The sequence below is a fragment of the Parasteatoda tepidariorum genome, chromosome 8 (genome assembly GCF_982258835.1).
Source record: "Parasteatoda tepidariorum strain Cologne lab strain chromosome 8, Ptep-v5.0, whole genome shotgun sequence".
Lineage (NCBI taxonomy): Eukaryota > Metazoa > Arthropoda > Arachnida > Araneae > Theridiidae > Parasteatoda > Parasteatoda tepidariorum.
The window spans coordinates 38,086,173-38,113,903 of record NC_141762.1 but is presented as its reverse complement, the minus strand read 5'-3'; the positions used below and the strand labels follow the sequence as shown (position 1 = coordinate 38,113,903).

At 29.7% G+C, this 27,731-nt stretch overlaps 1 protein-coding gene across 1 annotated transcript in view; it reads right to left on the bottom strand.

Annotated features, from left to right (window-relative positions):
- Positions 1-1,894: 1,894 nt before the first annotated feature.
- LOC107454888 (locomotion-related protein Hikaru genki) overlaps positions 1,895-27,731 on the bottom strand; it is a 54,186-nt gene continuing 28,349 nt past the window's right edge. The window contains exons 2-10 of the mRNA XM_043044004.3: positions 26,650-26,730; positions 25,410-25,613; positions 22,169-22,429; positions 19,665-19,824; positions 11,217-11,365; positions 9,296-9,472; positions 6,677-6,853; positions 4,312-4,482; positions 1,895-2,255 (exon numbers count right to left, since the gene is read on the bottom strand). Coding sequence (XP_042899938.1) covers positions 2,056-2,255; positions 4,312-4,482; positions 6,677-6,853; positions 9,296-9,472; positions 11,217-11,365; positions 19,665-19,824; positions 22,169-22,429; positions 25,410-25,613; positions 26,650-26,730 — 1,580 coding nt within the window. The 3' untranslated portion in view covers positions 1,895-2,055. The remainder of the gene's footprint in view (positions 2,256-4,311; positions 4,483-6,676; positions 6,854-9,295; positions 9,473-11,216; positions 11,366-19,664; positions 19,825-22,168; positions 22,430-25,409; positions 25,614-26,649; positions 26,731-27,731) is intronic.

Here is a 27,731-nt window from a genome sequence, read left to right as displayed (position 1 = left end):
CATTTCAAAATTATTAAATTTTTTTTTAATCCTGAGCCAAGTAACAAATTTTAATAAAAATTTTGGGGGCCATTCACTAATTTACATTTGTAATAAGAATTTATTAAAGTTTTCTTAGTTTGCTTAATTCTTTACATAGCTTTATAAATTCTGTATGATCAATAATATTAATCCTGTTAATGTTTTTTTTTAATATACTTTTATAAATAACTTTTATTTAAATCTAAAAAATACACTTAATAATAATTTTAATAACAATTGAATTAATGGAAATAAAATTAATTTTTTTTACATACTTAAGTAATTATTAATTTAAAAAGTAGAATGAGCCAATAAATATTGAATATATCTAAAATTGTGCATAAATTGTTTTTATTGTCTCTGATATAATCAAGAAAAGAGTTCTTTGTCAGAAACTAATTTTTTTTATTGATCATGTAGAGTCTTTGAAAATATTTTGCATTCTGTTAATATATCTATGAAGAACTTTCTTCACTAGGAAGAAAAAATTTTTATTTGTGGGATAATCCTAATTATGATATTTTTTAAAGTGCTTAAAAGGTGCTTATTATTTGTTGAAAAATTTGACTTCACAACCCTGTTCAAAGTTTTATTTATTGATTTTATATTTAATGAAAGTTTATTTGGCATTAACATTTAGTTACATTCCAAAGATACTTGATTTGATTAATGCTTTGATTTTGAAATAAAAATTATTAATATTTATTTTTAATTTTTTTTGTTTAAAAAAGTATAATTTTTAAAAATGCCAGGTATTTATTTTATTTCAATGTTTTATAATAATCTTAATAATTTTTAATGTTTTATCATTTTTATATATAATTATGTATTCAGTAATTTAAATTACAATAATAAATTTCAATTGTAATTTTAGCTTCATAGTTGATGTTTATATGTTTTCTTATAAATGGTTTTATAATAAATAAGTTTGTTTAAATTATTAATATTATTTTGATGTATCAAATTAGTCTTAACAAAACATTTTCAGCCAAATAACTCAAATGCTCTGAAATATTTTTCAGTGTGAATCAAATTGAAGGAAAAATCAATATATTACTAGATAAATTTGAGTTATTAAATGAAAGTAAATTTTATTTCCATTAATTTAATAACTCTTTTCTAGCTGCATAATAATTTTCAAGAATTTTGTCTGATTTTAATAAACAATCAAATCAGAACGATTTCTTTTTTAGGAACAAAACTATGGAAGTAAATTTGATAAAAATGTTATTTATATTTAAAAGTTCCTTCTTTCAATCCTCTTATTATAATACTAATTATATCTCGAATCATATGTTTTTATGCTAAATTAAAATTTGATCAAGCATAAAAATGTTCTAAAAAATTAATTGTAATTACAAAATATTTTTGTAGTTTTTTAACAATTTTATTTCAGAGAGAGATTTTTTTTTAACTATTTTATTTCTGCAATGATCTACTTAATTGTTGTATAAATTTTTTTTCTGAGAAAGATTTTAATATTCTGAAGTTATAATTGGTACTTAATATTGTTTTCAATGCTAGTTTTTTCTTCTCTGTAAAAGAGATTGAAAAACTAGTCAAAGACGTAATTTTAAAAATATTATTTAGTTTCAATAAATGAATTTTAAGTGTGCATCTTTATGTTTTACATTTTTGCGTAAAAAAAAAAAATTGCAATGTAAAACAAATCCCCCCCCCCCAATAATTTACACCATTTAAATTTTAAATAAATCTTTCTTTTTTTTTTATTCGATTTATTAAAAATTATAGCTAAATTAAAATTTATTTTTTATTAATTCTTTTATCTACTATTAATCTTTTATTATTAAACATAATACTGGTAGAAAATTGAGTTTTTTTTTTTTGAAGAATGATGTCTAAATTCTAAAATAAAATTAAAACTATTAATGTTTATTTCCTCTTAATTGATTGACTTGATTCTTTATCATGCAATGAGTTACAGTTAAATAAAATCTGAGCAAAATCTGTTTCGCTTAAAACTTCGTAAATTTGGCAGTTTTATATTTAAAAAGTTCTTTTTGTTTGTAATTGTTATGAATGCAAGTAAGGTCTGCAGTGTGGTAATGGGCTGGACCAGTGACTAGATGCCGTACATCGAAGTTGTTGAGTTCCCAACACTCGGAACCCTGGATGACACCCAACAACTACAACTTCTCCAATATCATAATGGAACTTGGTGGGAATGACTTGTCCATTTGATGGATTGCCTGGGAATTCACATGCTGCTTTACCTATAAATAAATTGATAAAAAAAATTTGTTCTGAAAGATTACCGAAGAATTTTTTTAATACATATTTAAGCTATCATTAAGCCAAAATTTAAGAGCTTTGCGAATAAAGGGTATAAGCAGGGTTCGTAGTTGTTCTGATGAAAAATATTTTCTCCTGATATTCCTGATTGTGCATGTTCAGAACATGAAAAATCGAAAAATTTGGTTTTGTGATCCAATGTTTTTATTAATAATGCTAGTAAAAATCACAAAATTTTATAGTTACAATTTAGGAATCGTCTACTGATTTTGTAGATGATTCAGGTATATAGCCTTATTCACAGGATTCATTGTTTCATCCTCTTTAGGAATACAATCATTCTATGAAAAGGAAGCTCTATTGACTATTTTACATTACCAAAAGTGATGTGCCTACTCATTATTTTTAGCGATTGCATAAAATGGAGTTTTTTGTAGTTTCACATTTATTGATTTGACTCTTTCATGTGATTTTATAAATGATCGATTCCAATCAATAATACAGTTATATAACATCATAAAATTTTTAAATGATGAATTGAGGGGTTGCCCACTAAAATTACTTTTGAACAAGAATCTCAAGAGGCATATTCTTTGTGTTTTCTTTTCGAGATTATTGGGACTCTATTTTAAAATTATTTGATTTTGAACTCTATAACAAATTTTGATCTTATTTTCATTTCTAAAAATATTAACTAAAAGATGCTTATTCTTTTTTAATGCAACAGTTTTATAAAAATTTTTTCCATGTACTCATTTGAAACAATTATAAGTTTTTCAGTATTAATGAAACTATTCTGGGAATTTTTAAACTTAACTTTTTGTTCTTTGCAAAGTAATCATGAAATGAAAAACAGTATATTCATTTCATGATTACTTTTTAATATTATGGCAATTATTGTGCTTTGTAATAATAATGAAAAATAGTTTCAAAGACAATCAAAACTTTGTTTTTCAAACTAATTTGTTTATATTATACTTTAATACAGAAATTATACTTTTTAGTTGTTTGCCTTTTTAAAAGTAGTATGGTATTTGTATACTGCTCAAAAAACTGGACTGATTTTGCCATTAAGTTTTTGAAAAATTTCGTTCCAATTTTTTCTTTGGCTCACTACAAAGCCTGGGTATTAATAAAATTTTTGAAAAAAATTATGTATCTCAAGGAAAGTTTGTATTTTAGTATTATTTTACCACCCTATATTTTGCTAATTCTTTGGAGTGGAAGAAGATGCCAAATGCATTTAGCAACAGACAGTCGACTGTTAATCTCAGGAAACCTTACTTTTGGCCTCTAATTTAATTGTCATAACTGTGAATGCCCTGATAAGAATACTTTAATGCGTGTTAGGGTTTTATTGATTTATCCAATAGGAAGTTCGCGAACAACAGGTGAAGATTAGGCATAATTTTTATTGTCTTTGTATAAACTTTAAAACTTATGTACTCAAATTCTCTAAAATCATCCTTTGACCCTCACTCAGCTGTTCAATTGCCCAAAATGTTGAATTGAATAAAGCATTGTTATTATAAAGCTCTAATGTTAAAATAGTTATATAAATATTTTTCAATCTGAAATAGTAACAGTCATAGTCAAAATAGTTGTTGATTTAAACATTTTATATAAATAATATGATGGACTGAAAGTTCTTGCTTGCATTACACCAACATAATATACGCTCATTGAAATTTTTTTCTGGGGTTCCTTCTATTTAACTTATCAATTTAATAGAAAATTTTTTTCCCATGCTGTTTCTTGAGTACAGTATTCAGAAGAAACAGATTTGCAGTAGCTGTAAAATTGAAAATAGCTTGATAAGAGCGAATTTCCTCTCATAAGCAAACTAATTTCTAATTTGAATGATTGCAGTAACTTACAGTGCATTATTATTTCTTTTGTCATCCAAAATATTAATTTAAGGATAATGGGGTTTCGATTTTGCACTGCTACATAAACGTGTAATTTTAACTTCACTGTAAGTAATATTTTTATAATATAAAACCAATTTTTAAGTAGATAATTATGATTAGTACTTACATGTTGGCGATGGCTGTGACCACACCCCATGGTCAGTGCAGATAGCTACCGACTCTCCTGTAATTACATAACCAGCATTGCAAGTATACTGTACAAAATCTCCTGACAAGTATCTGCCTGTGTCTAAAACACGTCCATTAAGAGGAGCTATTGGTGGCTTACAAGAAACAGCTAAAATGAAATTATTAAAAAAGAATGTATAGATTAATGATATTCTTTATATATATTACTTTGCTTAGTGTTAAAATGCTATACAGTGAAACCTGCCAAGTTGACCACCATTGTAAGTTGGGCACCTGCATAAGTTGACCTCAATTATCAAGAACGGAATTTTTCCTATATAATACAAAGAAGCAAAACCTTTGTAACTTGACCACCTGTCTATCTTGTATGTTGACCACTGAAATAAGTCAATTTTTTCTAGGAGTATTATGAAATTCTATTCTAAAGCCCTCATAAGTTGACCAGAAAAAAAAATTCAGAAAATTTTCTGTCATTTTGGCAATATATGTTAAAATTTCACTTGTTTGGTGAAATAGTGTAAAAAGCTAATCTGAACCCTTTTGTGAGTTGACCATCAGGGGAAACAGTAAGGGGTCAGCTTTTGACCATTTCTTTCATCCGTTCATTGAAAACAGGTGTGTTAGTTGAAAAGTTGCTCTTCCAGTTGCAATAGTGAGCATTTGAATAAATGAATGAATGCTCTGAAATATGCTTTGATCCTTTATTTATGGTCTTTGATCTTTAAGTATAGTAAATAAATTTTAAAGTGTTCAAATAATTTTATTTTGTTAAAGTTTTCAAATTACATGTTTTCGTGTTCTGATATTTTAAGAAATTATATTTATTAAACACTTCACATGCATAACTAACGAAAAAAAAATTTTTTTTAATTAGTTAAATATTAGAATTATGTGTATCAAATCGAAGCTCATTCAGGTTTAAACACATTTCTTAAGATATTCATTTGCATATTTTCTGAATAAAATTTTTAAGTCGAGTAAAAAAAAAAAAAAATATTATATAGCAACATGATATAGGAAACGAAGAAGTAAACAATGACCCAAACCCCTCTATAAGTTGACCACTTGTCTAAGTAGACCACTAAAACAATGCACCACAGGTGGTCAACTTACACAAGTTATACTGTATTAGAAAATATTTTTATTTTCAGCGATCAACTATTTTTATTTTCAATTTCAAATATGTAGAAGACTTTAAAAAAACTACAGAAATGACTAAGTTTTTGGGCTTTCTCTTTAACGGCCCCTTACTTTTCTGGTTCAATTTGTGTTTGTTTCGTTATTTTTTAAATTTATAGACAAACCGACATTTTTTTGCATAATAATGAGCTTGATTTTTTATTCTTATGTATTTAATTTTGTAGCAATCCTTTTTATACTTGCATAAACAGTGATAGTCAGCATTTATTACAACAATCTATTGCATTTATCATGAAAGTTTATTTTATTGTTTTGAAAAATATAACATATAGAATATTTAAGAAACGTCCTATTTTGCATTTAAACTTTACAACGGGAATTTTATTTTGTTATATACAAAAGTATCTGCTACACATAAGCTAGCAATACTTTTTCAAGAACAACTTCTTACTGAGGAAATCAAATTAAAAGTCAATAAAACAGTTCTCACGCCTTTAGTTACGTGTGGCAGTGAAATTTAAACTCTAGCAAATGAAGAAGAATCTAACTTACTAATCTTCGAAAGGAAAATCTTTAAAAGAATTATCGGGCCAATCAAAGTAAATAATGCATAGTGAACTTGACCATTTAATCAGACGAAAAAACATGATTCGATTTATAAAACCCAGACGTTTGGCATGGATGGGGCATATTAAAAAAATAAATGGTTATCAAAATCTAAAAAAACTTTTAAATTGGAAACTCGAAACCAGGAGGAAGAAGAAAAAAAATTATGGTTGGATGACACCACCAAAGATCTAACAACCTTGAAAGTGAAAAATTGGAAATTGAAAGTCAAACATTGGAAAGTCTGGAGCGTTACTATTCGGCCTTCTAAGGCTTACAACGGGCTGTATGAGTAAGTAAGCATCCCTGATTCGAAAAAATTGCTGTGACTAATTATATTCATTAAGTAATTGTTTCGAAAGAACGTCACTTACTGTGGTTATGAAAAATATTTTATTCTGTCGATTACAATTAGATGAAAAAGAAATCTTTATTATATAAATTAAATTGTAAAAAAAAATAAATGAGGGTAAAAAAAAACATCTATGATAATGCTAAATTGAAATTCTGGCTGATAGGGTTTCAATTCTAATTATTAAACTGTAATTCATAGCTACAGTTCGGTAATTAATTGTAGGAATTAAATTACAACTTACGGTTGCAGGTTGGCGTAGCATCTGACCAATTGGCTGTTTTCAAACAACTAAGAAACGGCGCTCCTGCAAGCTTGAAGCCTGTCGGACAGGAAAATACTACCCTTGTTCCATATGTACGGTTTGTTGTGCTCGCTATAAGATGCATGCTCTCTGATACTAATCGAGGACATTTCAATACTGCAATAAAAAAATATGAGAAAATGAAAAATATTTCAGAGATGAGTACAGAAAATGATTTTTTTTAATCGTGTGTGAAGTGAAAATTAATTCTTTTTTAATAGAATGCTAACCAAGTGTGGGCCATGGTCTTCTTCGGAAGTAAGTTCCAAGCTACCCTTTTCTTGGATAGACTCTTCCAGTTTATAACTTCAAGAACTCTTAAATCGTTTTCTAGACTGTCGATCCACCGGACCTTCATCTCTCCCTTTTTCGGGCTCCAGAGGGCTTTACGTCGTAGATCTTTTTGGCGGCCCGGTCATCATTCATTTTAATCAGGGGCACTGTCCATTTTTGTGTTTGAACTCATATAAATTTTATTATGTCTGACTCTTTGTAGATTCTATAAAGTTCTGATTTTGTTCCTTTATGCAACTATCATTAAACTTTACAATTCCCAATTCGCAGTATTTTTCTTTCGGAAACCGCTAAAACTTCCTTATCACCTTCGAGCATTGCCCACGTTTCAAGAGAGTATGAAACTAATTTTGTTTTCCTGCTAATGAGATTAGACTAGATTTTAAATATTTGTGTATTCCATAAAAACATCTGTTATTCTGTTACTTACTTCTGACGTTGCGTCATTAATAGTGTTCAATTCAGAGCCCAAATGGGTGAAGCTATTAACTACTTCAAAACTAAGAAAATTAATTAGGTTAAAAAAATTTCAATCTTTCAAAATAAGTTCTTTTTAATTTAATTACTATAATTCATGTGCTTATTAAATGCTTTTTTTTTTAATATACTCTAAAAATTCAGTTGCATGAATGTACATCATGCAAAATATAAGACAGACGAATAGGCATGTATAACTAATGATCGAATCATCACGTATTAGGATTCAATCTTAATGGTTCGAAGGGATGACCTCAAGTATGCAAATTAATAAGTGCAGACGATATGAAGTTACAAAAGCAGGCACAAAAACGTATTTCCTCTGAAGAAACATACCTTTTTTTCCGATGGATTCGGATTTCTCATCCCCAGGACATAGGGTTGCCCCAAACACATAGGCAATCTGAGAAGTATGGTTCCAATGGTTAGATCAGGAGGGCGGTCAAAAGTTTTGAGTCGTGGTGGCTCGGGGAATAGAGCGTTAACCTTCCAATAAGGTGAACCAGGTTCGAATCCCAGCGATGACTGGCCGATACGAATTTCGCATCCGGCTTGCACCGACCACAGTGCTGACGTGAAATATCCTCAGTGGTAGATGGATCATGGGTAAGATCGCGTTACATAGGGTCCTCTCCATGTAATGCGAATGCGGGTTAGTTCCATCAAAAAGTCCTCCACGAAGGCAAATTTCTCCCAATACTTGATCCAGGAGTTCCCTCATCTTCTGGATCGGGTTCAAGACTACGAAGTTGAACATTATAGTTCGTTAACCCGAAAATTGGGTCGGCTGTTCAAAATAAAATTTGATAAATAAAAATATACTTGAACCATATCTTGAGAACTTTTTAAACTTAATGATACATTTTTGTTCGCAGTTAAAAAAAGGGTTTATCCAAAGATATATTTCCGTGCAAAAAATATTTGTTAGTGTAATTTATTATTTTATTTAATCGTAGTCAACAAATTTTGAATTGTAAGATATAAAATTTTTTTCATCATTTTAAAGAATGTAATTTTACAAGGCAAAATAAAAAATTTTAGCAAAATTGGTAAATTATTTTATATCGCAAAATACAAAATTTTGAAATCGCTTGAATGTTCATGAGAAAAGTCGTATAGTTAAAATTTGATTTCTTAAGAAAATTCGACCAATTTTGCTCAAATGTTTTATTTTGCCTTGTAAAATTACATTCTTTAAAATAATGTAAAAATTGTATATTTATTAAAAATTCTTCGACTATTAGTAAAAAAAAATTATAATAAATATTTATTAATAGCTACGTTTTGCATAGAATTTCATTTGGATAATCGAATTTTATAATTATGAGTAAAAATTTTTCAATTCGCTTAAACAGTTCTCGAGATTTGGCGAAATATGCAAAAAGTAAATTTAGTATTAAGGGGTTCCAGCTTTGGATAGCTCTCTTGACTAACCTATGAAGACCATATTTCCCAGATTGCGACTATCTCCTATATTTTAGAGGTCAAAAATTTGAAACCATTATGGAAAAGGTATGTTTATTCAGAGCAATACTTTTTTGTGTCTGATTCCGTAACTTTGTATTGTCTGCACTAATTAATTCGTATATTTGAGGTCATCCCTTCGAATAATTAAGATTGAGTCCTAGAATGTTTAGATCCGATTATTAGATAAGTTGTTATTCAGAGTGGCTCGTATATTTTTTTGGCTTTTAAAATTAATACTCTATTTTATTGCAATATTTTTCGGTATTACTTAACAAGTTAGAAGAATACGTTAAGTATAGAAAAAGTGTTATAATGTTATACCTTCACAGTGTGGGGCATCCTCTGACCATAGACCAGATGCTTGACATGTGATTTCTTCAGGCCCCACAAGTTCGAAGCCTTCCATACAAGCAAAGCGTGCTTTACTGTGCATCCTATTGCCTTCAACTGCCATAACACGATTATGATCTACCGATTTGATTGCTGGGCAGTGCACATCTGAAATTTTATATTTAACCGTTTTAGATATTTTTTTAAAAAGTGTTTTTTTCACTTAAGGCTGTTAACTGTTGATAATATACTACTGAACAAGATCTTTATTTAAAAATTTTCAAAAAAAAAAAAAAAAATACTTATATTAGAATAAAAATTTCAGAAAATAAAACATTCTGAATGATTTTAGATTCAGATTTTCAAGTACTCAGTGCCGTTTTTTTAGGCTAATTCATATTTGTGACTCTGGGTATATGGGGTAAATGCAAACTGGAAAATGACAACAATTTATGAAGTCCTATGAGTTTTTAAAGTTTTTGTTGACGTATGCCTGTTTAGGCAGAAGGGGTGCGATTGTTCTTGTTTTTCAGTGGCGCCATCTATGGCCAAGAATTCGACTTCTGCCACACCATACGTCGCACCCGTTTATAGGGCGGACCCATTCATACATCCATTCATTCATCCACAGATCGTAATTTTGATCCGAATCAGAGAACGATCGATCTCCAATCCAGTACCCCCAGAGGTATTGATTGGTTATGGGAACATAGAGGACTTTTGCGACTCGACAGATTTAACGTGCATCAATCACTTTACCGCACGGGGATTCTTCGCCCGGCGGGGTTTGAACCCACGAACTCTCGGACATGGGCCCAGCGCCCAACCGACCAGGCTATCCCGGTATCGTTTTTAAAGTTTTATACCACATAATGTAATCACTTTTTAAGAATCTCGCCATCTCCCAAATTTTTTGCTAGTAATTAAAAAACTGCACTTAATTGTACTTGTAGTAATTATCCACAGATAATTATTACAAAATTGTAATAATATTTAAGTTTAATGAATTTTAAGGTATAGATATATCATGCCTTACAATTAATTAAATTAATCTTCATATCACAAGAAACACTGTTATCACTTACCTTTATATCACAAAAACACGGCTATTTATTTTTTTGTGACACATAGAGATATACTATGCATACTTTCTTGCTAAGCATGCATTTTATACATTCTCATTGAACAGAAAAATCACAAGTTATTATCTTTAATCTTTATATAATCTTGAATTTTATAAATTTCAATCTTAAAACAGATTGCTTAACTCTTTGACGCAAATGGGACACCGGTGTCTCTTTCATGCATTTTTTCTTTAAGCTATAATTACAAGCAAAAACATATATTTTTTTTAATTATTAAAAACGCTCTAATAGTTGCTAAAAATATCAGAATAATGTTTGTTCGAAAATATAATATCCAAAAAAAAAGTTGTTTAATTTTTTTTTCTCCATTTATATCCAAAAAACTTATTAATAATTGATTTTGTAAATTAAAAAAATTTAACTGATGATTAACAGTTTCTTTTAGATTTAAATAATTGAAATGAGGTCAAATTTGAAACATTATTGCTTGAAGGTTTTACCTTTCACGCAGAAAAAGAATCCAAAGTTTTTTGCTGCATATCATAACCATAAACTGTTAAAATGCAAAATTCCACTTATTTTTACCTAAATGAAAACAAAACAATGAAAAGGTATGCATGAAAGGTAAAACTTCTACTGGTACTGGGTCAAATAGTTCTCAAACAATAAAATTTCGAAGGCGTCATATTTTTCATTTCTCGAAAACTGTCGATCGAATCCGCTATAAAATTCTAAATTATATATATATATATATATATAAAGTAAATCCTATATTTTGTATTTTGTAAATAGGAATTTCTAATAGAGTTGCAAGCTGCAGAATTTACCCTTAACAACAATATTCACTTCGTTGCTGATATCTTGAGGTGTAATGCAAGTATATGTCCCGGAATCATGATCTTTCGCATAATAAATTGAAAGACGATATTTCCAGTTTTTTTCTTCAGTTGGAATAGCCCAAGAGAATGGATACTGCCTGAAAAAAATAATAAATAAAAGCACTTCTTTCATTGCATCAGTTTACAAAATATTTTCATAGCTTATTTAAGATACCCCTCTTCTAATGTTAAAGCGTGGGAAACTGTGTCATGAAAATGTGAATTTTTTAAATATTTACTTCCTTAAAACTATTCTACCGATTATTTAAATTTTGTGCCTGAAAAAATAATAAATAAATAAAAGCACTTCTTTCGTTGCATCAGTTTACAAAATATTTTCATAGGTTATTTAAGATTACCCTCGTCTAATGTTAAAATGTGGGAAACTGTATCATGAAAATGTGAATTTTTTAAATTTTTACTTCTTTAAAACTATTCAACCGATTGTTTAAATTTTGTGTTCAAGAGGGTGTAAAAAAAATTTTGCCTCGTTAAAAATTGGTACCGTGAAGCGACTACAATAAAATTTGGTATTGCGATAGAATTCAGTGGGATCTTATTTTCAAAAATTGAAGTTATCTCATATTTAAAATGTCAGAAATCAGAATCTGTTTTGAAAGGGTAAATTTTTTATTAAAAGGTATGTTTATTTTACCGTTTTTGCGTAAAATTAGATAGTTTAAAGTGACCGTCGTCATTAAATCATGGCATTTGTCGATTCAGGAGCCAATCAGATTTGACACGCATGCGTGACGTCACTCACAGGTATCCAATTAAGATTTAAATCACATAGTTAGGCATAATCACTTCATTTCTTCTCGAATTTTAAGTACCCAATTTAGTATTTTGAACTGTCGTCTGCCTTTCGGAAGAACGCTCGAAACATAAGGTCCGCTTATCAATAGGTGAATATTTGATAATTTGTCCAAAAGTTATTCAGGGTGATAAATTTTTTATTTTGCTGATGCCTACAAAATTACTTTGCTGTGCTTGAAATGCGTTTTTCCTAAAACTACATTTATTATAATTATTTTTAATTGATGACTATATAATGTTTTTACCATTATCCTTCCTAGAAAAACAAGGTAACAAGCATAGTACTTTTTTTTTTTAAACTGACTATAACAATTTTTAAAAATCTTCAGAACGAACTATATTTTTCTGTAGAGAAGAATGTTTAGGCTTATCATTACCTAAAAAAACAAAGTTGAAAATTGTTTTCCTTCCATCTATTGCATTTTTTTTATCCAAAGGGTATATTTTTGATTTTAACTGTTTCTTAATGTTGTTCCGGGAAAGTATTTACATTTCCAAAATTTCAACACGATAATAGCTCAAAGGGTCAGAAGAATATCTTGTTGCCCACATGAAATCGTGGAGTTTTTTTTTTACCAAAAAACTCTTTAAATTCGTTTTCTGGCACATTTCGAAAGTGTAGTGTATCATTACCTAACATCTTGAATACTGATAAGACAAGCCATTGAATTTTGGTTAACTGTTTAAACAATAAACAACCTTGCTGATTATATGCATTAAAAAAAATATCGTTTTATTTTAAACTGTTCTTACACCTTGGTCACCATCGTTACGTTCTTGGTCACCATCTGGTCCGTTATATGTCACATGATGTCAAGTCACTATAAATGACTGACTATTATTTCATTAAAATACATATATTTATTATTTATTTAATAATTACTAATATATTATTATTAATATATTATCATTATGGTGCCTCGGGGCACAGTCAGTTTTTGGTTTAACCACTGACTATGCAGAAAGGCTACAGAATGTTAGTTAAGCAGTGTGTCCCCTGAAGAAGTACTGTTTTTGCTGCCATGCTTATTTTTGAAATTTCGTGTGGTTTTTATTTAAGTTCTCTCATATTTATTTAAATTGCATATTATTTTATATTATTAATATGTTAAAGTAACTGTAACTTATTACGTAAAATTCTGATTTATCTACCCTAAGATTTTCAGTGTTTTCATCATTCTCGATATTCCCCCTTTTATTTATTTCTTTTGATTAATTACTTTCTTAAATTTATTTATTTTATCATTTCGTAGGCTTCAATGGCTCTCAAACTGTTTCTTTCAGTATTTGTATTGTGTATTAGTATTTGTAAGTTTATAGCTGCGGAGTATAGGAATTTTGTTTTTTCAAATTCGAGATCATGAAAAAAGAAACTTTTAATAATTATTTTTTGAAGCATTCGTTTAAAAGTATTATGAAAAATGAATTTTTTAAATAATTATTTGAAGAAGGATTAGTTTCAGAAGTATTGTGTGCAAAGAAATTTCTAATTATTATTTTGTGAAGCATTAATTTTAGAAGTGTTATGAGAAAAGAAATTTCTAATTATTATTTTGTGAAGCATTAATTTTGGAAGTGTTATGAGAAAAGAAATTTTTAACTATTATTTTGTGAAGCATTAATATTAGAAATTAAGTGACTGAGACCAAACGGAACTCGCCAGCTATAAAACTTGATGAATCAGTTTGTCCTAATATTCCTCTGAGAAGTTCCCATCACGTCTTGTGCTCCGAGTTACCAAGTTATGGACTTAAGCGCAATGTTAATCTAACGAAACGTTTAGTTAAATTGAAATCAAGATTATTCATTTATTACAACTTTTTGACATTTCCATCTTATTTTAGAGCAAAATACGATTTCTCAAACTCTAGAGGAAAAGGCTGAGTAATTTTTTAGCGTTTAGTTTCCTGATTTAAGAAATCGCAAGCCCTTAAATTGTAACAAAAAACTAAAACATTTCTAAACATATTCATTCTACTTTCTTTTCTTTTTTTAACTCAAAGTTAGGTTTACGTCTCACACAAGGTTAATTTGATCATTGAAAGAAATTGGAGCTAGGTAAAAGTAATATATCAGAAAAAAATTTTTAGAAATAAAAAGAAAAAAAGTACAGAAATTGTTGTCATTTACTTCCGTACTACAATTATAAGCTCATACACTTTTTTTTCAAACTATTTCACCCATTCCCAAATGCGCTGATTCACTGATTCGTTAATTAGTCTAGTAAAATTAGGCTTTTCTTCGAAAAAGTAATACCCAAGAATTTCTTCCTCCTGGAAAATTTTGTTACGATATTATAAATGGCAATCTCCTCTGATAAAAAATATATAAAACAAAATGCTTCCCTTTTGTTTTATATTTTATACGCTTCGCTTTTGCTTGAGGGAAATAGGTGTGTGATTTGACGGACAGATTTGAATTCTTTTATAAAGGTACTAGGGGGCAAAGCCCCCTTCTCGCTAACGCTCACCAACCCGATGATTGCTTCGCAATAATTGTTTTTTTCTTGCCAGAAAACAGTTTTTCTACTAAAGTTAAAAATATTCACTTAACATCTATGTACTAAAAGGAATTCTGTTTACTTACGCTCTTGCGCCTCTACTTCTCACTTCCAAATATTAGATACTCTCTATTAGTATTATAAACATTTAGATCTCTTGGTGAACAGAAGTGATTTTTTAATTATCATTTTTTTAAATAACATTTATATTCCTAATACATTATATTGTTCAAACAAATTTGATGAGTTCACAACCATAATTTAAAATTTTCACTTATAATAGCAGTACTGAAAAATAACTTTAAATTAGAGATACAAAAATATTTAAAGGAAAACAATACCTTTACGACTTCTGTTAATTTTATGCTGATGACAACCTAAACAATATGGAAATGAATGGGGGAAAACTGGATCCTACCACGTGATTTTCCGACCAATAAAAATGCGCCGACAACAATGGAAAACGGTATCAGACCATTATAATTTTATGTTATATAGAGAAATGAAGCATTTTTTCCCATGTATTTTTTTTTTTTTTTTTAATTTTCTTTTACGCTGAATTGAATGAGACTATTCTTGAGACGATCAGACTAATAGTTTAGATGTTTTGAAGGTTTTATCTACAAAAAGTACAAATTTTGTATATGTAGCTATTTACGCATCTGATATTGCTGTCTAAACGAGTAATACATTTCTTTTAGCTATCTACTTTTTGGGGTGAATCGAATGAGACTACAGTGAACAAATTAAGTATAAGGACACGCGAAAAATCACCAATTCTAGAAATCTTGTTAACGAAATCGATTGCACATTTTTGAAGAAAAATAGGAGTAAAGTTAAATTATTCCCTATGTAAACTAATTAAAATATCTAAATATGAACCAGTTGAAATTTACTTTTTGATTTTTAAATCTTAATGATATAGGGAAAAAAGGTATAAGGATATTGGATATTGTTTTTTCTTTCCTAATCATTTAAGTTTATACATTTGAAAATCTCAGTCAGGATTATATGATAGGTTTGTGAAATAAATTTTGTCAGTCGTCGACATTCACCGTGACGTTTGAACGATGCCCAAAAGAGCTCATCTTTCTGATTCTGAAAAGGGGAAATTTGTTTCGTTTTGACAATGTGGATTAGGTAGACGGGAAATTTAAAAAAAAAAAATCAAGGGATCTGAAACAGTAGTTTATTATTTTCTCAGAAATCCTAGAATGTAACAATGGCATGAAAAAATGAACTGAGAAACCAATAATTTGCACTCGTCAACAGAAAAGAATGATTGTAAGGAGAGCTTGGCAGAAATAAAGAAAATGCATATGATGCAAACAAAATTTGAATTTACCATGTTCATCAAGGATTGTTCAAAATGCTTTAAATAAACATTGGCATATTTTTGGTGGAAAATTAGTGTCACATCTATTTCTTATAAATCAACATAAGAAAAGAAGAGTTGACTTTACCAAAAAATACATTTCTCTCCGTCAAAAATGTACTAATGTCATTTTTTTTCTTACGAAAAAAAGTTCAACCTTGATGGACTGGATGGTTTCATACTTTTTGGTATGATCTGCGAAAGACCAATGGAATGTTTGTCAAACGTCAATGCAGTGGTGACTCTTTGATGGTTTGAAGCGCTTTTGCGGTGCATGTACCCACTCCCATAGTCCTTATCAATAGTCAAATAAATTCCATCAAATATGTTGATATGTTAGGAGAAACTTTTTTACCAGAAATGACACTGATTACTTCAGGGGGAAATATTTATCAACAGGATAATGCTTCGACGCACGCTTCCAAGAGCGCAAAACTCAGGTTTGAAGCTGATTCTGCAAATGTAATTGATTGGCGGGCGTGGAGTCCCGATTCCTGATCTTAATCCAATCGAAAACTTGTGGGGACTTCTAACCCGAGAAGTTTAAAAAATGGCAAATAATATCAAAACAAACAGGATCTTGTCTTCGCTATCGAAGACGCACGAGGAAAAATTCCAGTGGACACTTTAAGAGTTCTTTCAGGATCTATGACAAATCGGTTTATTCAAATAATTGAAAAAAAGATAGTTTCTTGATTATTGATGAAGATTTGAAGTATTTTAGAAACAGTCCTTATAAATTTTCCGATATTTTCGTCAGAGTTCATTTTTATGAAATCCTTATTTTGAAGCCAAATTTTAATTTTTATGAGCTATAAGTGTTATTACAAAATTATGTATCCGAAGTCAAACATATATAAGTTTCATTTAGATGGAATGAAAATAAAGCATATTCTCATTCAATTTAATGTTATCCTTATATTTTTCTCAAGCACTGTAAACACAATTCAATAGAACTAATAATTCAAAAGTTGTAAAATATCCTAGGTATAAAAAGTACTTCTTTTTACACGTACTTATGTAAATATTTTCAATTGCTGCCCAAGGACTATATGGACATATAACGCATATTTTCCGTAGTACTTCTTTATACTGAGTGAATTGAGACTGATCCTGAGTCAACCAGACTCATAGTTAGGAAGTAATAAGCGTTTTATATTCAAAAAGTACAATTTTATACTTACACTTGTTTGTACATCTTACATTACTATTAAGACAATTGAGGTATTGTTCCCAATGTATTTTATCTCGTTTAATCGAATGAGATCAAACACGACTCTAAATGCTTAACATTTCAAAAGTTGAAATGATTTTTTTTGTATGAATTGTACTATTTTTTAATTGCAGTTATTATTAAAAAAACATTTATAACTCCAAGACTAAAGAAATATTTATTCTATCAACTTTAACTTTATATCACTCAATTTAGTATAAAAAATTTCCTTAAAAAATTACTTCCCATCTCTCATGATCAGGTAGCCCCTTCCAAAAATAGTGTACTATGATAAAAAAGAAAGTCAAAGTAAAGACGCGTACTGAATCATGTCGAAAATAGTATTTTATATACATGAAAACGCTTGAAACTTTTATCGATTTATTCGCGTATAGCTTTCGATTCATGGTAAAAGGACGAAAGAAATAGTAAACTAATTGTTCAGAAAGCAATATCAGATGTGTGTATATATGTACAATTATAAACTTCCACTGTTTGTGTAGGAACCTTCTTATCATCTGAACTATTAGTTCGATCATCTGCGGATTTGTCTCATTCATTTCATAGTAAAAAGAAAAGAGTAAAAGTAAAGAGGAACGAAAAGTAATGAAGAAAGATTAAAAAATTAAAATACATCGGAAACAATACCTCATTTGCCTCTCTAGAAAAAAAGGAAAAAGTATGTAAGAGAGTTTGGAAGTTTTCAGGTATCATTTAGAATGGCATAAAAAATTTTTGTCAAAAAATAACTAGAATATTAATTTTTCCGAAAAAATACCCCTTTTTTTTGCTATAATTAGACTAAATACGCTGATTCATTAATTTGCTTCATTTTTTGTAACGTTCTTTCTTTATTTGTTCATTATACTAAAGTCATTCATAGCAATGGTTTCCATTACAATGAGTTATTAAAAATACTTAGTAAAAAATATTTAGTGAGAAGTTATTATTTTCTCTCCCCCCCCCCCGGACTCACATAAGTGTAAAAACTTATGTTAGAAAACGCTTTATTAGACTGTTTAAATCAGTACCAAATGTTAAAAAAATAAACACAATTTTAAAAAGTTTTTTAAATTTAAGACAAAAATTTTCAGTTTTTGCTAACAAAATAACCTTGTTTCTGTAAAAAAAAAAAGAAGAAAAAAGCGATAAATCAAAAGAAAATGTCAAATGGTTAAGCTTCGATAGTGACACTTTAAATTACGTTTGCTTTAAATGTAAATTCCTTTAAAAATTCAAACTAAAGGTTTTTTTTTGCTTATAAATTCATGGATACACTTCCTTCACAAAAGCTTGCAACGATCAACATGTTAAAAAATAAATAAAACTCTAAAGAGAAAGAGTATTTACTTAAGGGGGAAAAAATTCAGTAGAAAAGCTGTCAAAATAAAAATCTCCTTTTCAGAAAATCGTCTGTAATACCAATGTTTGTAAGAAATTTACTCGCAGATTGAATGGAGCGATGTTCTTCAAACTTAGAAAAAGCTTAAGGCGTAATTGCTGATTTCGTTAACTTGTCCGGCCACTAAAATTGGATTTAGGAGAATAAAATGACTTCGCTGCTTTGTTAGAAAACACTAAAAAAGAGCTTAGCAGTGATTCGCTAATGGCTCACGTGGATTTAAAGATGGTACTCTAAAAGGAATTTACATTAAGAATTGAATTTGAAAAGAAGTAGTGAAGCTAAAATTACCTAAAAAATAAATAAAAAGGTGATTTCAAAACAATCAATGTTAGTTTCTTTTGAAGTCTATAAATTGATACGTTTGGTGATTAGGAACTCTTTAAATAAAAGTTTGTAGCCAAAGTATCAAAAATTTTATAAACGACGAATAGCTCACACAGTATATGGAAAAAAAAGTGAAATCTATTTCATTAGGTAACTTTCAAGCAGGATTAAAAAATTTAAGGTTACATTTAAAAAGTTATCATATTGTAAATTTAAAGTATTTTTGATTTAATATAATTTTAGGTGGCACTTTAAAGAATAATAAATATTTAAATTTTTTACATGTTTATTATCCAGGAGTGTAACTAAAATTTGAGGTGCACAAAATAATTCCAGCTAGGGGTTATTTTTAAGAAGTAACATGTTCCGGTAAAATTGGATCTTACGTATTTTTTGCCATAATTTGATACAAATTTTTTTACAACATAGTTTATGGGTTTACATAAGTGCATTAAAAGATGCGCTTATGAATCAAAATATGTAACAATATGTGGTACCTATGAGTAGGATTCCAGTTATTTTAAAGTTTGACTTATCATTTTTATATGTGAGTTCTATTTTAGTTCTATTAGAATTTGATACACATTTCCAGTTTTAATTTGACCATATGGCGATATATCAAGGTTTTTGATCCATAACATGCTCCGATGTTACGTACTTTTTACCATAATTTGATACGAAATTTCTTACAGTATAGTTTATGGGTTACATAAATACATTAGAGGATACGCTTCTGAATCAAAATGTGTATTCATTTGTGATACCTATGAGTAGAACTCCAGTTCCATTGCGGAGTACCAAGTTGTCTTTGATAAATACAATCAATGTTTAATATAGTTCCCGGAAATACGACCACAGATCCATCTTCAGCTAAACCTGCATCTCCGGATACCACGTGATAGAGGATAGTTGGAGGTGCTTGTACTGAAAAATAAGGAAGGAAGACATTTTCAAACTTTCTATGAAAATAAAACAATTCGAATCTAATTAAGATTCATAGCACTGCACATGTTTTGATGCATTTATATTTGATCTTGTCTGATTTGAGTGATTTCATATCGGAAATTAGTTTTGCTCCTAAAGCTACACATTTTCTTTAATTGGCATTTTTTTTTCGATTTATTGTTGAAAGTTTAAAAAACGCTATATGCAACATGAGTCTCATAAAGGTTGTGACAAGCTTCTAGAGAAGTTAGGACACATTATCGGTATTAAAAAAGCACAGGAACCAATGCTCGGAAATGTCGTCTTATGCCGTGAGGGGCTCTTCCCCATTATGAACTGTTTCATGTGTTTCTGATCTAGTTATAGAAGGGAAGCTTCTCTAGCTACACAATATAAGTAACAATAAATATTTAGTAATAGACAATAACAAGTAACATTAAACAATAATTAAATGATTATAAGAGTAACAAATGTCTATGAGTCTGCAAGGACTGTAATTTACTTTTCCACTCTTATAAATACCTCCTGAGACAGTCGGGCATGCTCCAAGATACTTTTCATACAGTCACTATTACACACAGTTTGAAATTTCTCGAGAAAATGACTAAATAGTAGCTTATTAATTGTATTTTAACATATTCAAATAAAACAGTCGAATAACCAGAAATAAATTAGTATTCAAACTTTTAGCTGTGAGAAAAATAATTTATTAACTGTTTTCACCTATTACGGTTAAATAACCAGAATTTTATGGCACCAACTAAGCCCATTTAATGAATCATTAGTTCCTTGCAGATGGGTACAGATTATATACTCGAGAGAGCTAATCTGTCAATCTTAATGGCCTACAGAAAGGGAGTTTGAATTCCAGCCTTGGCATTATATTTCCCCGTTTCCTTTCAACAAATGAAGACTTTTCAGTCTTGGACTCCCCAATTTGTGACCATGTGCTATTAGAATACGATACTCTCATTCACTCACAGATGGCAGCACTATAGAGTAGCAAAACTGTCTCCAATGTCCAGTTAAATTTCTTTTTACGGTTTTGAAACCATACTAAAATGGTTAAAGAATCGTAAAGTTTTGTATTTATGATGTTTTATCTACACTAGTTGTAAACGGTTTTAAAAAAGTAAGGATAAAAAATGTTCTTTACTGTTAGCTTTATGGTTAACTGGATGGACAGACTGCTGCCGGGTATTTTACCATTATTTTAGAATAAAAATTTACAATGAATGAGCAATGTTGTTTTCGGGAAACAACATGATCGGTGCGAAGTACCAAAATGAAGTGTTTTTCAAAGTTATCAGACGAAACAGTAATTTCGCAGCCAACCTAAAAAGCCAACCTTGAAAACTATTTTGAAGAGCGAAAATCATGCAAGTTGCTTTTATAATAATAAAAAAATTCGGTAAATTTCTTTTAAAATAAACAAAAATTAAGCTGGAGGACTAAAAAAAGCAATGATACTTAGGATTGACAACTTCCGATCAAAGTTTGTTGGGCCAACAAATCCTTCAGTAATTTGTCAGTATCAGTTGCTCTAAAATATATGTTACCTTTTTTTGAGTTTTGTTTTAAATTTAACTTCCAATCTTATAATCAAGGTAGCATTTATTTTTAAGCTGCTGATAAGTAAATTTGGGGGGGGGGGGAATGACTTAATAAATTTTTAACTGGTTGACAAGCTAATGAACTTTGTTTCTGAAACATAGATTTTTTGACTAACTGAAACAATTATGACAATAACTTCACGTCAATTACGTCACCAAAACTATTTAATACAAAAAATAAATATTTAAAATATGGATCGAATGTAAAATATGAAAACAAAAGCGCTATGCTAGGTGTCAGATTTGTTTTTAATGACGTATTTATTAAAATACAAGAAAAACTGAATAATAGCAATGCTGACTGGGAAAATCTCAATAAATTTTTACTTTTTTATATAAACTAAATTTTACTTTAAAATTTAGATAATAGATATAAGTTAGATCATACATTAATATCATTTATTACAATTTTAGATATCATTTAATCACATTTACATATCTCTTAAGAACATTTAGATGTAATCTAAAACACATTTGGGCATCGTTTTCAAAAATTATGTGAAACTCATTTATTTTATTACACATCATTTATTTTATTATTTATGATTTATTCATTATACATCATTAAAAAATACTAAGAATTTAAAGTACATTTACATATCATTAAGAACTTTATAAAATGTTATTTAGAATATACTTGGATATAATTTAGAACATATTTAGATATCATCAGTTAATTTCCTTGCATTGTATAAAAAAAGGAGTCTTACTTGAGAAATTTCTGTGTAAAGTGGTAGCTACACAATAAGGAAGATCTGAAGTCCATGTCCCATCTTCACATATCATAGTATCATTTCCAACAAACTTATACAATCCGGGCTCAACGCAGCGTAACCTAACTTCAGAATCATGAGGTAAGGTTACTTCCACATCATTGGGTATTATACGCCCTTCATCTGTCATTCCAACTAATTCAGCATCTGTTAATCGGAGGGTACACCGTCTCGTTATCCTTTTTAAAGTATTACCTCCTGAAAAAGTGAAAAACTTATGTTATCTATTGACTCGGTAGCAGAAATCCTCAAGCGCTGCAGACTATCTAATTAAATCTGCAGACTTATCAGAAACATCTGCAGATCATTTTTTTCTCTCAAAATTAAAAAAAGCCTAAACTATTGCTGAGAAAAAGAACAGAAAATGAATTACTGAACTGGCTATGTTTCAGATCAATCGGCAAATCAGAAGAAAAGTACACTTTCGAAAATTCCAAATGATGTGTTTTAATAAGCAGAAATTGTGATAAATGAAAAATTTGAAAAATCTTTTACGTAGCAGAAATCCTCCAGCACTGCAGCGGGCGTTGTAGATCTGCAGATTATCGTAAAATGATATGCAGATTATCAGAAGCATTTGCAGATAATTTTTCACTTTAAACTAAAAAAAAACGGCTAAACTATTACTGAGAAAAGAAACAGTGATATCATTCCTAAACTCCTGCAGATCAGCAGATTGTCAAAAAATGCATGCAGATTATCAAAAGCATCTGCAGATCATTTTTCATCACGAACTGCAAAAAAAGGCTAAACTGTTAGAGAGAAAAGAAACAGTCAAATCATTCCTAAATTTTCTATGTTTTAGGTCAATCGGCAGAGCAAAAAAAAAGTATACTTCGAAAATTCCAAATGATATTCTTTAATTAACAGAAATTTTGAAAAATGAAGAATTTAGACGAAAAGAGAAATTAAAAAAAAAATTCTTACTTTCCATAAACTCTAATTGCTTGTTTATTGACTATATGAGACAATTCTTTAGTGTATAATTTTGTTTACCTTATATGTGCTAATTTTGCTGTACGCTTTGTTAGATGAAGCCTAATTCTTACTTTATTAGCCTCTGTCTGACTGTGTTAGAGTCGCATACAAATTTGAATTTATGAAAATTGTGCTGCTGATTGACTATGCAAATACTGCTTCTGGGCCTTTCACTTACAATTTAAAGTTAGGTTCAGAATAATAAAGAACACAGAATATACAGAAATAATATTGTTACTTGCTTGCTTCAGTAGCCTGTTGCTCGTGCGAAAAAAAAATTCTTTGCTACAATAGTTTTTCCCCAGCTTTAAAGATACAATTCTTGGCCATGGGTACCATGGAAATTAAGCGTCCCTGATTTTGAAACCAACGACATAGAAGTATCAATGTGGTCATTATGCACACCGAACGCTCCAGACAAGCTGGTACCCATGGGTCATAAGCTGGGTGGGCTTTTAAGCCACTGCCGAAGATAGAGCTTCGGAATTTAACAATAGCAGCTTAGTTTTATTGCTTATGAATAAAGTGTTAATCTTTAATAAGTTTTTAATTGTAGAAAGTTGAGTTTAAAATGTTTAAAAAATTTTCAAGTTACCTAGCAAAATTTAAAATTCGAGTTAATTCAAACTTTTCAAGTATCTTAAAATAGTGCAATCGTTCCCCCCCCCCTTGAAAGAGCACAATAACAGTTTAAAAATTTTAAGTTGTTTTCTTTACTGGAAAATTTTTCAGTGTTTCAAGAATAACTTTTTTTTGTTCACCCGTTAACTATTTTTTAGCCTAATTACATAGCAGAAAACTCATTAATAAAACTGATACAATCCTTTTACTTGCTAAAATAAGCAATAATAAAGGCTTTAACTTTTTTTTTAAAGAAAATGGCAGCTGCTTAAGAGTTCCGTTTTATTGTATTCTTAATTTTGCAACAAAGAATAAACATAAAATTTTAACTCGTTTAACGACTTATTTTTACGAAAAAGCAGTCTCTAAACATGAGAATTAGATAGTTAACCTTGATCACTAAATATCGTGTTAAAAGCATTCTCTAAACAGCCTGTTGTCATGAAGGTTAAGGCTCCGCAATTTTGAGACCAACGGTATGATATAGGCAATGTGGTCATCATTGAGCAACGACCGCCTTTATTACCTAGAGAAGTGATAGCCATCGATCTGAAGCTTGGTATTCCTCAAGCTGCCACTGGATATAGAGCTCCGAATATGCACAGTGTCCAAACCACTATGCCGACGCAGTCAACAAGTTTAAAAAAATATTTTTGAATAAAAGATTCACACGGTAATTTTTTGCCCGATATGAAACGAATTTTGGCTTATAAAATGTTTTCCTTCGAAAAGTCATAACTTCGTGTGGAGAAATAAGTGAAAAATTTTTTTGTTTTAAGAAAATATCTCAATACTAAATGTTAATCATAAAATGACTTTAATATTTTTCCATAAATTATGTCAGGGAACAATTATTTTTTGTTTTTGTTTTTTGCTGCATAATATTTTTTTTACAGATCATGGATACTTTCGTATCGCTGATTTGAAATTAGCTTTGTTCTTAAAGCTACTGATTTTTCTTAAATTACATTTTTAATCTATTTGTTAAGGAACTGTACAAGTTTTAAAACGTTATATGTAACAGCGGGTCGCATTAAGTCGCATTAAGGTTCCTATACTATAATTCAGGAGATGTATGTCGCATAAATGCTGCGACAATTTTCTAGAAGTGCGCATTATAAGAATTAAAATTGCATAAGAACTCATGTACGGAAAAAGTGTTATACGCCGCTAAAGGCGCCTTCTTATTATGAACTGTTTCTTCGCTTTTTCTGAATAGGTCACAACAGAGGAAAAGCCTCAAATCGCGTACGACAGCATTTCCAGGCACGGGTTCCTATGAAATTTTAATCCTCACAATGAGCCCAACTCCCTAGATGTTTGACGATATATTTACTCGACACCTCGTTATATACCACGTTTTTAAACTTACACATTTTATCCAAAAATGGACTTAAAATGTCATTAAAAAATCCAGTAGCTTTATTAACAAAACCAATTTCAGACTTAAATTCCCCACAATCGAATTAGATAAGATCTAGTATTTGTATAAAAGCAGCAAAAAATTCGCTCCTTAGTGTTACCAAATGAAACCTAATATTTAGACTTTGATTAGGAAGAACTAAATAACCCACATTACCTTCTGTACATATGGGTCCAACCCAGACTCCGTTCAAGCATTTCAACTTGCATTCTCTCTTTTGACCACGTCGTCCGACTAGTCCGAAGAAATGGATCTCTGAGACTGTAGAGAAATCTGTATTGCCGTTGGAAATGATACTTCCATTGACGAGGATTTCTGGATCTGAACAACCATCTCGGCTGACCGATGATTCAATCTGACCTGAATAATATATATATATTTTTTTCCACTTCTAATGGCAGATTATGAACAGTTACAGCAGAAAATAAGTAAAAAAAAGGAACACAGAGTACAAAAAAAAAAAATTGCTGAAACAGAGTTCATTAATCTAACATATCTCTAGCCTCCCAATAAGGCTGGGGGAGAAAAGTTCAGCCTAGAACAGGACAGTGAAGTAGATGTGCGGAGTCCATGACCTCTCCAGAGCTTTACAGAGTGCATATCGTAGATGGAACAGTTTTGAGTCTGTAAAGATGGTTTCGTAAGCAGTCATGTCCGGTAGCTAGGTGGAATTCAGCGACTGCTCTACGCCTTGGGCCATTGCATAAATTTGGGATGGCATTTTCCCAGCACTTTTGGGAAACACGGCTATAGACGTCTTCCTGAACACGAGCTTTAATAGATATTTCAAAAAGAATTTTGATAATATGGAAGGGAGAAGGACGAGAAATTCTTTGCATAATTAAAGCTCCCTTTATAGCCAGGAAGTCGACTTTCTCGTTGCCTGGAACTCCAGAGTGGGCAACCTGAATACTTTTTTGAAGTAGCTAATACCTGAATAATATTAGCTACTTCAAAGGCTACTTCTACCGAATGGAAATTTTATACCGTAATTTGAATAATCGATGTTTTGAAGTCACTTTGCAGGCAAATAAATTGACTTTGCATGCAAATAGATTGACTTAAGGCACAAAATGTATACCAGGGAAAATTTAAATTATTTCCTCTAACATTTATTTATAAATTAAAAATTATACAAATACATTGTAGCTATATATGAATAAATGAGTATCTGAAACCATGTAGATATTTTCCTAAATAAAGAAAAGTGGTAGAAAATAAACTTTATTAAATATTTTTATTTACTAAATTAATTCTAAATTGAGTAACGTTAGATATTGAAGAAATAGAGTTATTTTTTTAATGGTAAAAGTAGTTCCATGAGTAATGTAGTTGAACAAGTAAAAGAAATAAATAACTGATTGGTATCAGTAATTAAATGAAAGAAAATAATTACCAGGAGATAAATTCTCGCTAAAATCTTCAGCAGGAGTAGTCAGAAACTTTGGTTTATTGGTTGGTTTCTTCTTTGGAGGTCCTGTGGAATAATTAATCGATTATAAGATTAGATTCTTTTCCTTACAATCACCATAATTTTTCATTGTATATCTTGATTCTAATTGGTTGTTGAAACGTAACTTTGTTTATGTTTCTTTCCATTCTATTTCGAGTAACTTAAACTCGTCAAGTAGGGTAAACCAACCAGTGAAGGAACACTACCCAGTGAAGGAACATTTCATATGTATTGATTAAAAATAAGAATTTGAAAGTTTTTCTTTAGATTGATTGGTAATAATAGATTACTGCCAAACAATAGGAAGTCATCTAGAAATGTTTTGGATTACCTTGGTCAAATATACTTCTCTGGAAAAAATTTTGAATTTGTTATTATCTTGCAACATCTTGTTTCTTTGAAAAAATTATAAGGTGAGTGTTTGTATTTATATGTTTGAAGCGGAATTAATTGCATGTAATAGTTTTATTTTTCTCACTGTGAAAAAGAGAATTCGAAATATAGTTATTGAAGTTACGTTTTATTTTTTTAAGCATCATAGCATAATAAAGTACTGAGATATGGGGGTGTTTATTCACTGGATCACCAAACGATGAAAAACCAGTGAAGGAACAAGTGTTCCTTTACTGATAAAATATAAACTTTAATTTTTCTTGTACCTTTAGTGATGTTCCGCATCAAAAGTATGTTAAAAATACGAAAAACAACTTCTAACCAGTGAGGGAACAGGCATGTTCCTTTACTGGGCATAGATATCCCAGTGAATGAACAGTGTGTGTTAATATGTTGACACTTTAATTTTCAATTCATGATTACAAAAAAAAGTTAACATTTTCCAAGTATTTATATGTTATAATTTCAACAACAGGCTTGTTTTTAAATATTTGTATGGCTTATAAATTCATAAAGAGCATTAAAAAATAACCAAAATTAAGTGTTCCTTTACTGGGTGTTCATTCACTGGTAAGAGCTGTTCCTTCACTTTATCTTCTTACTACTTGTTATTTGAACCTCCAAAACTTTAA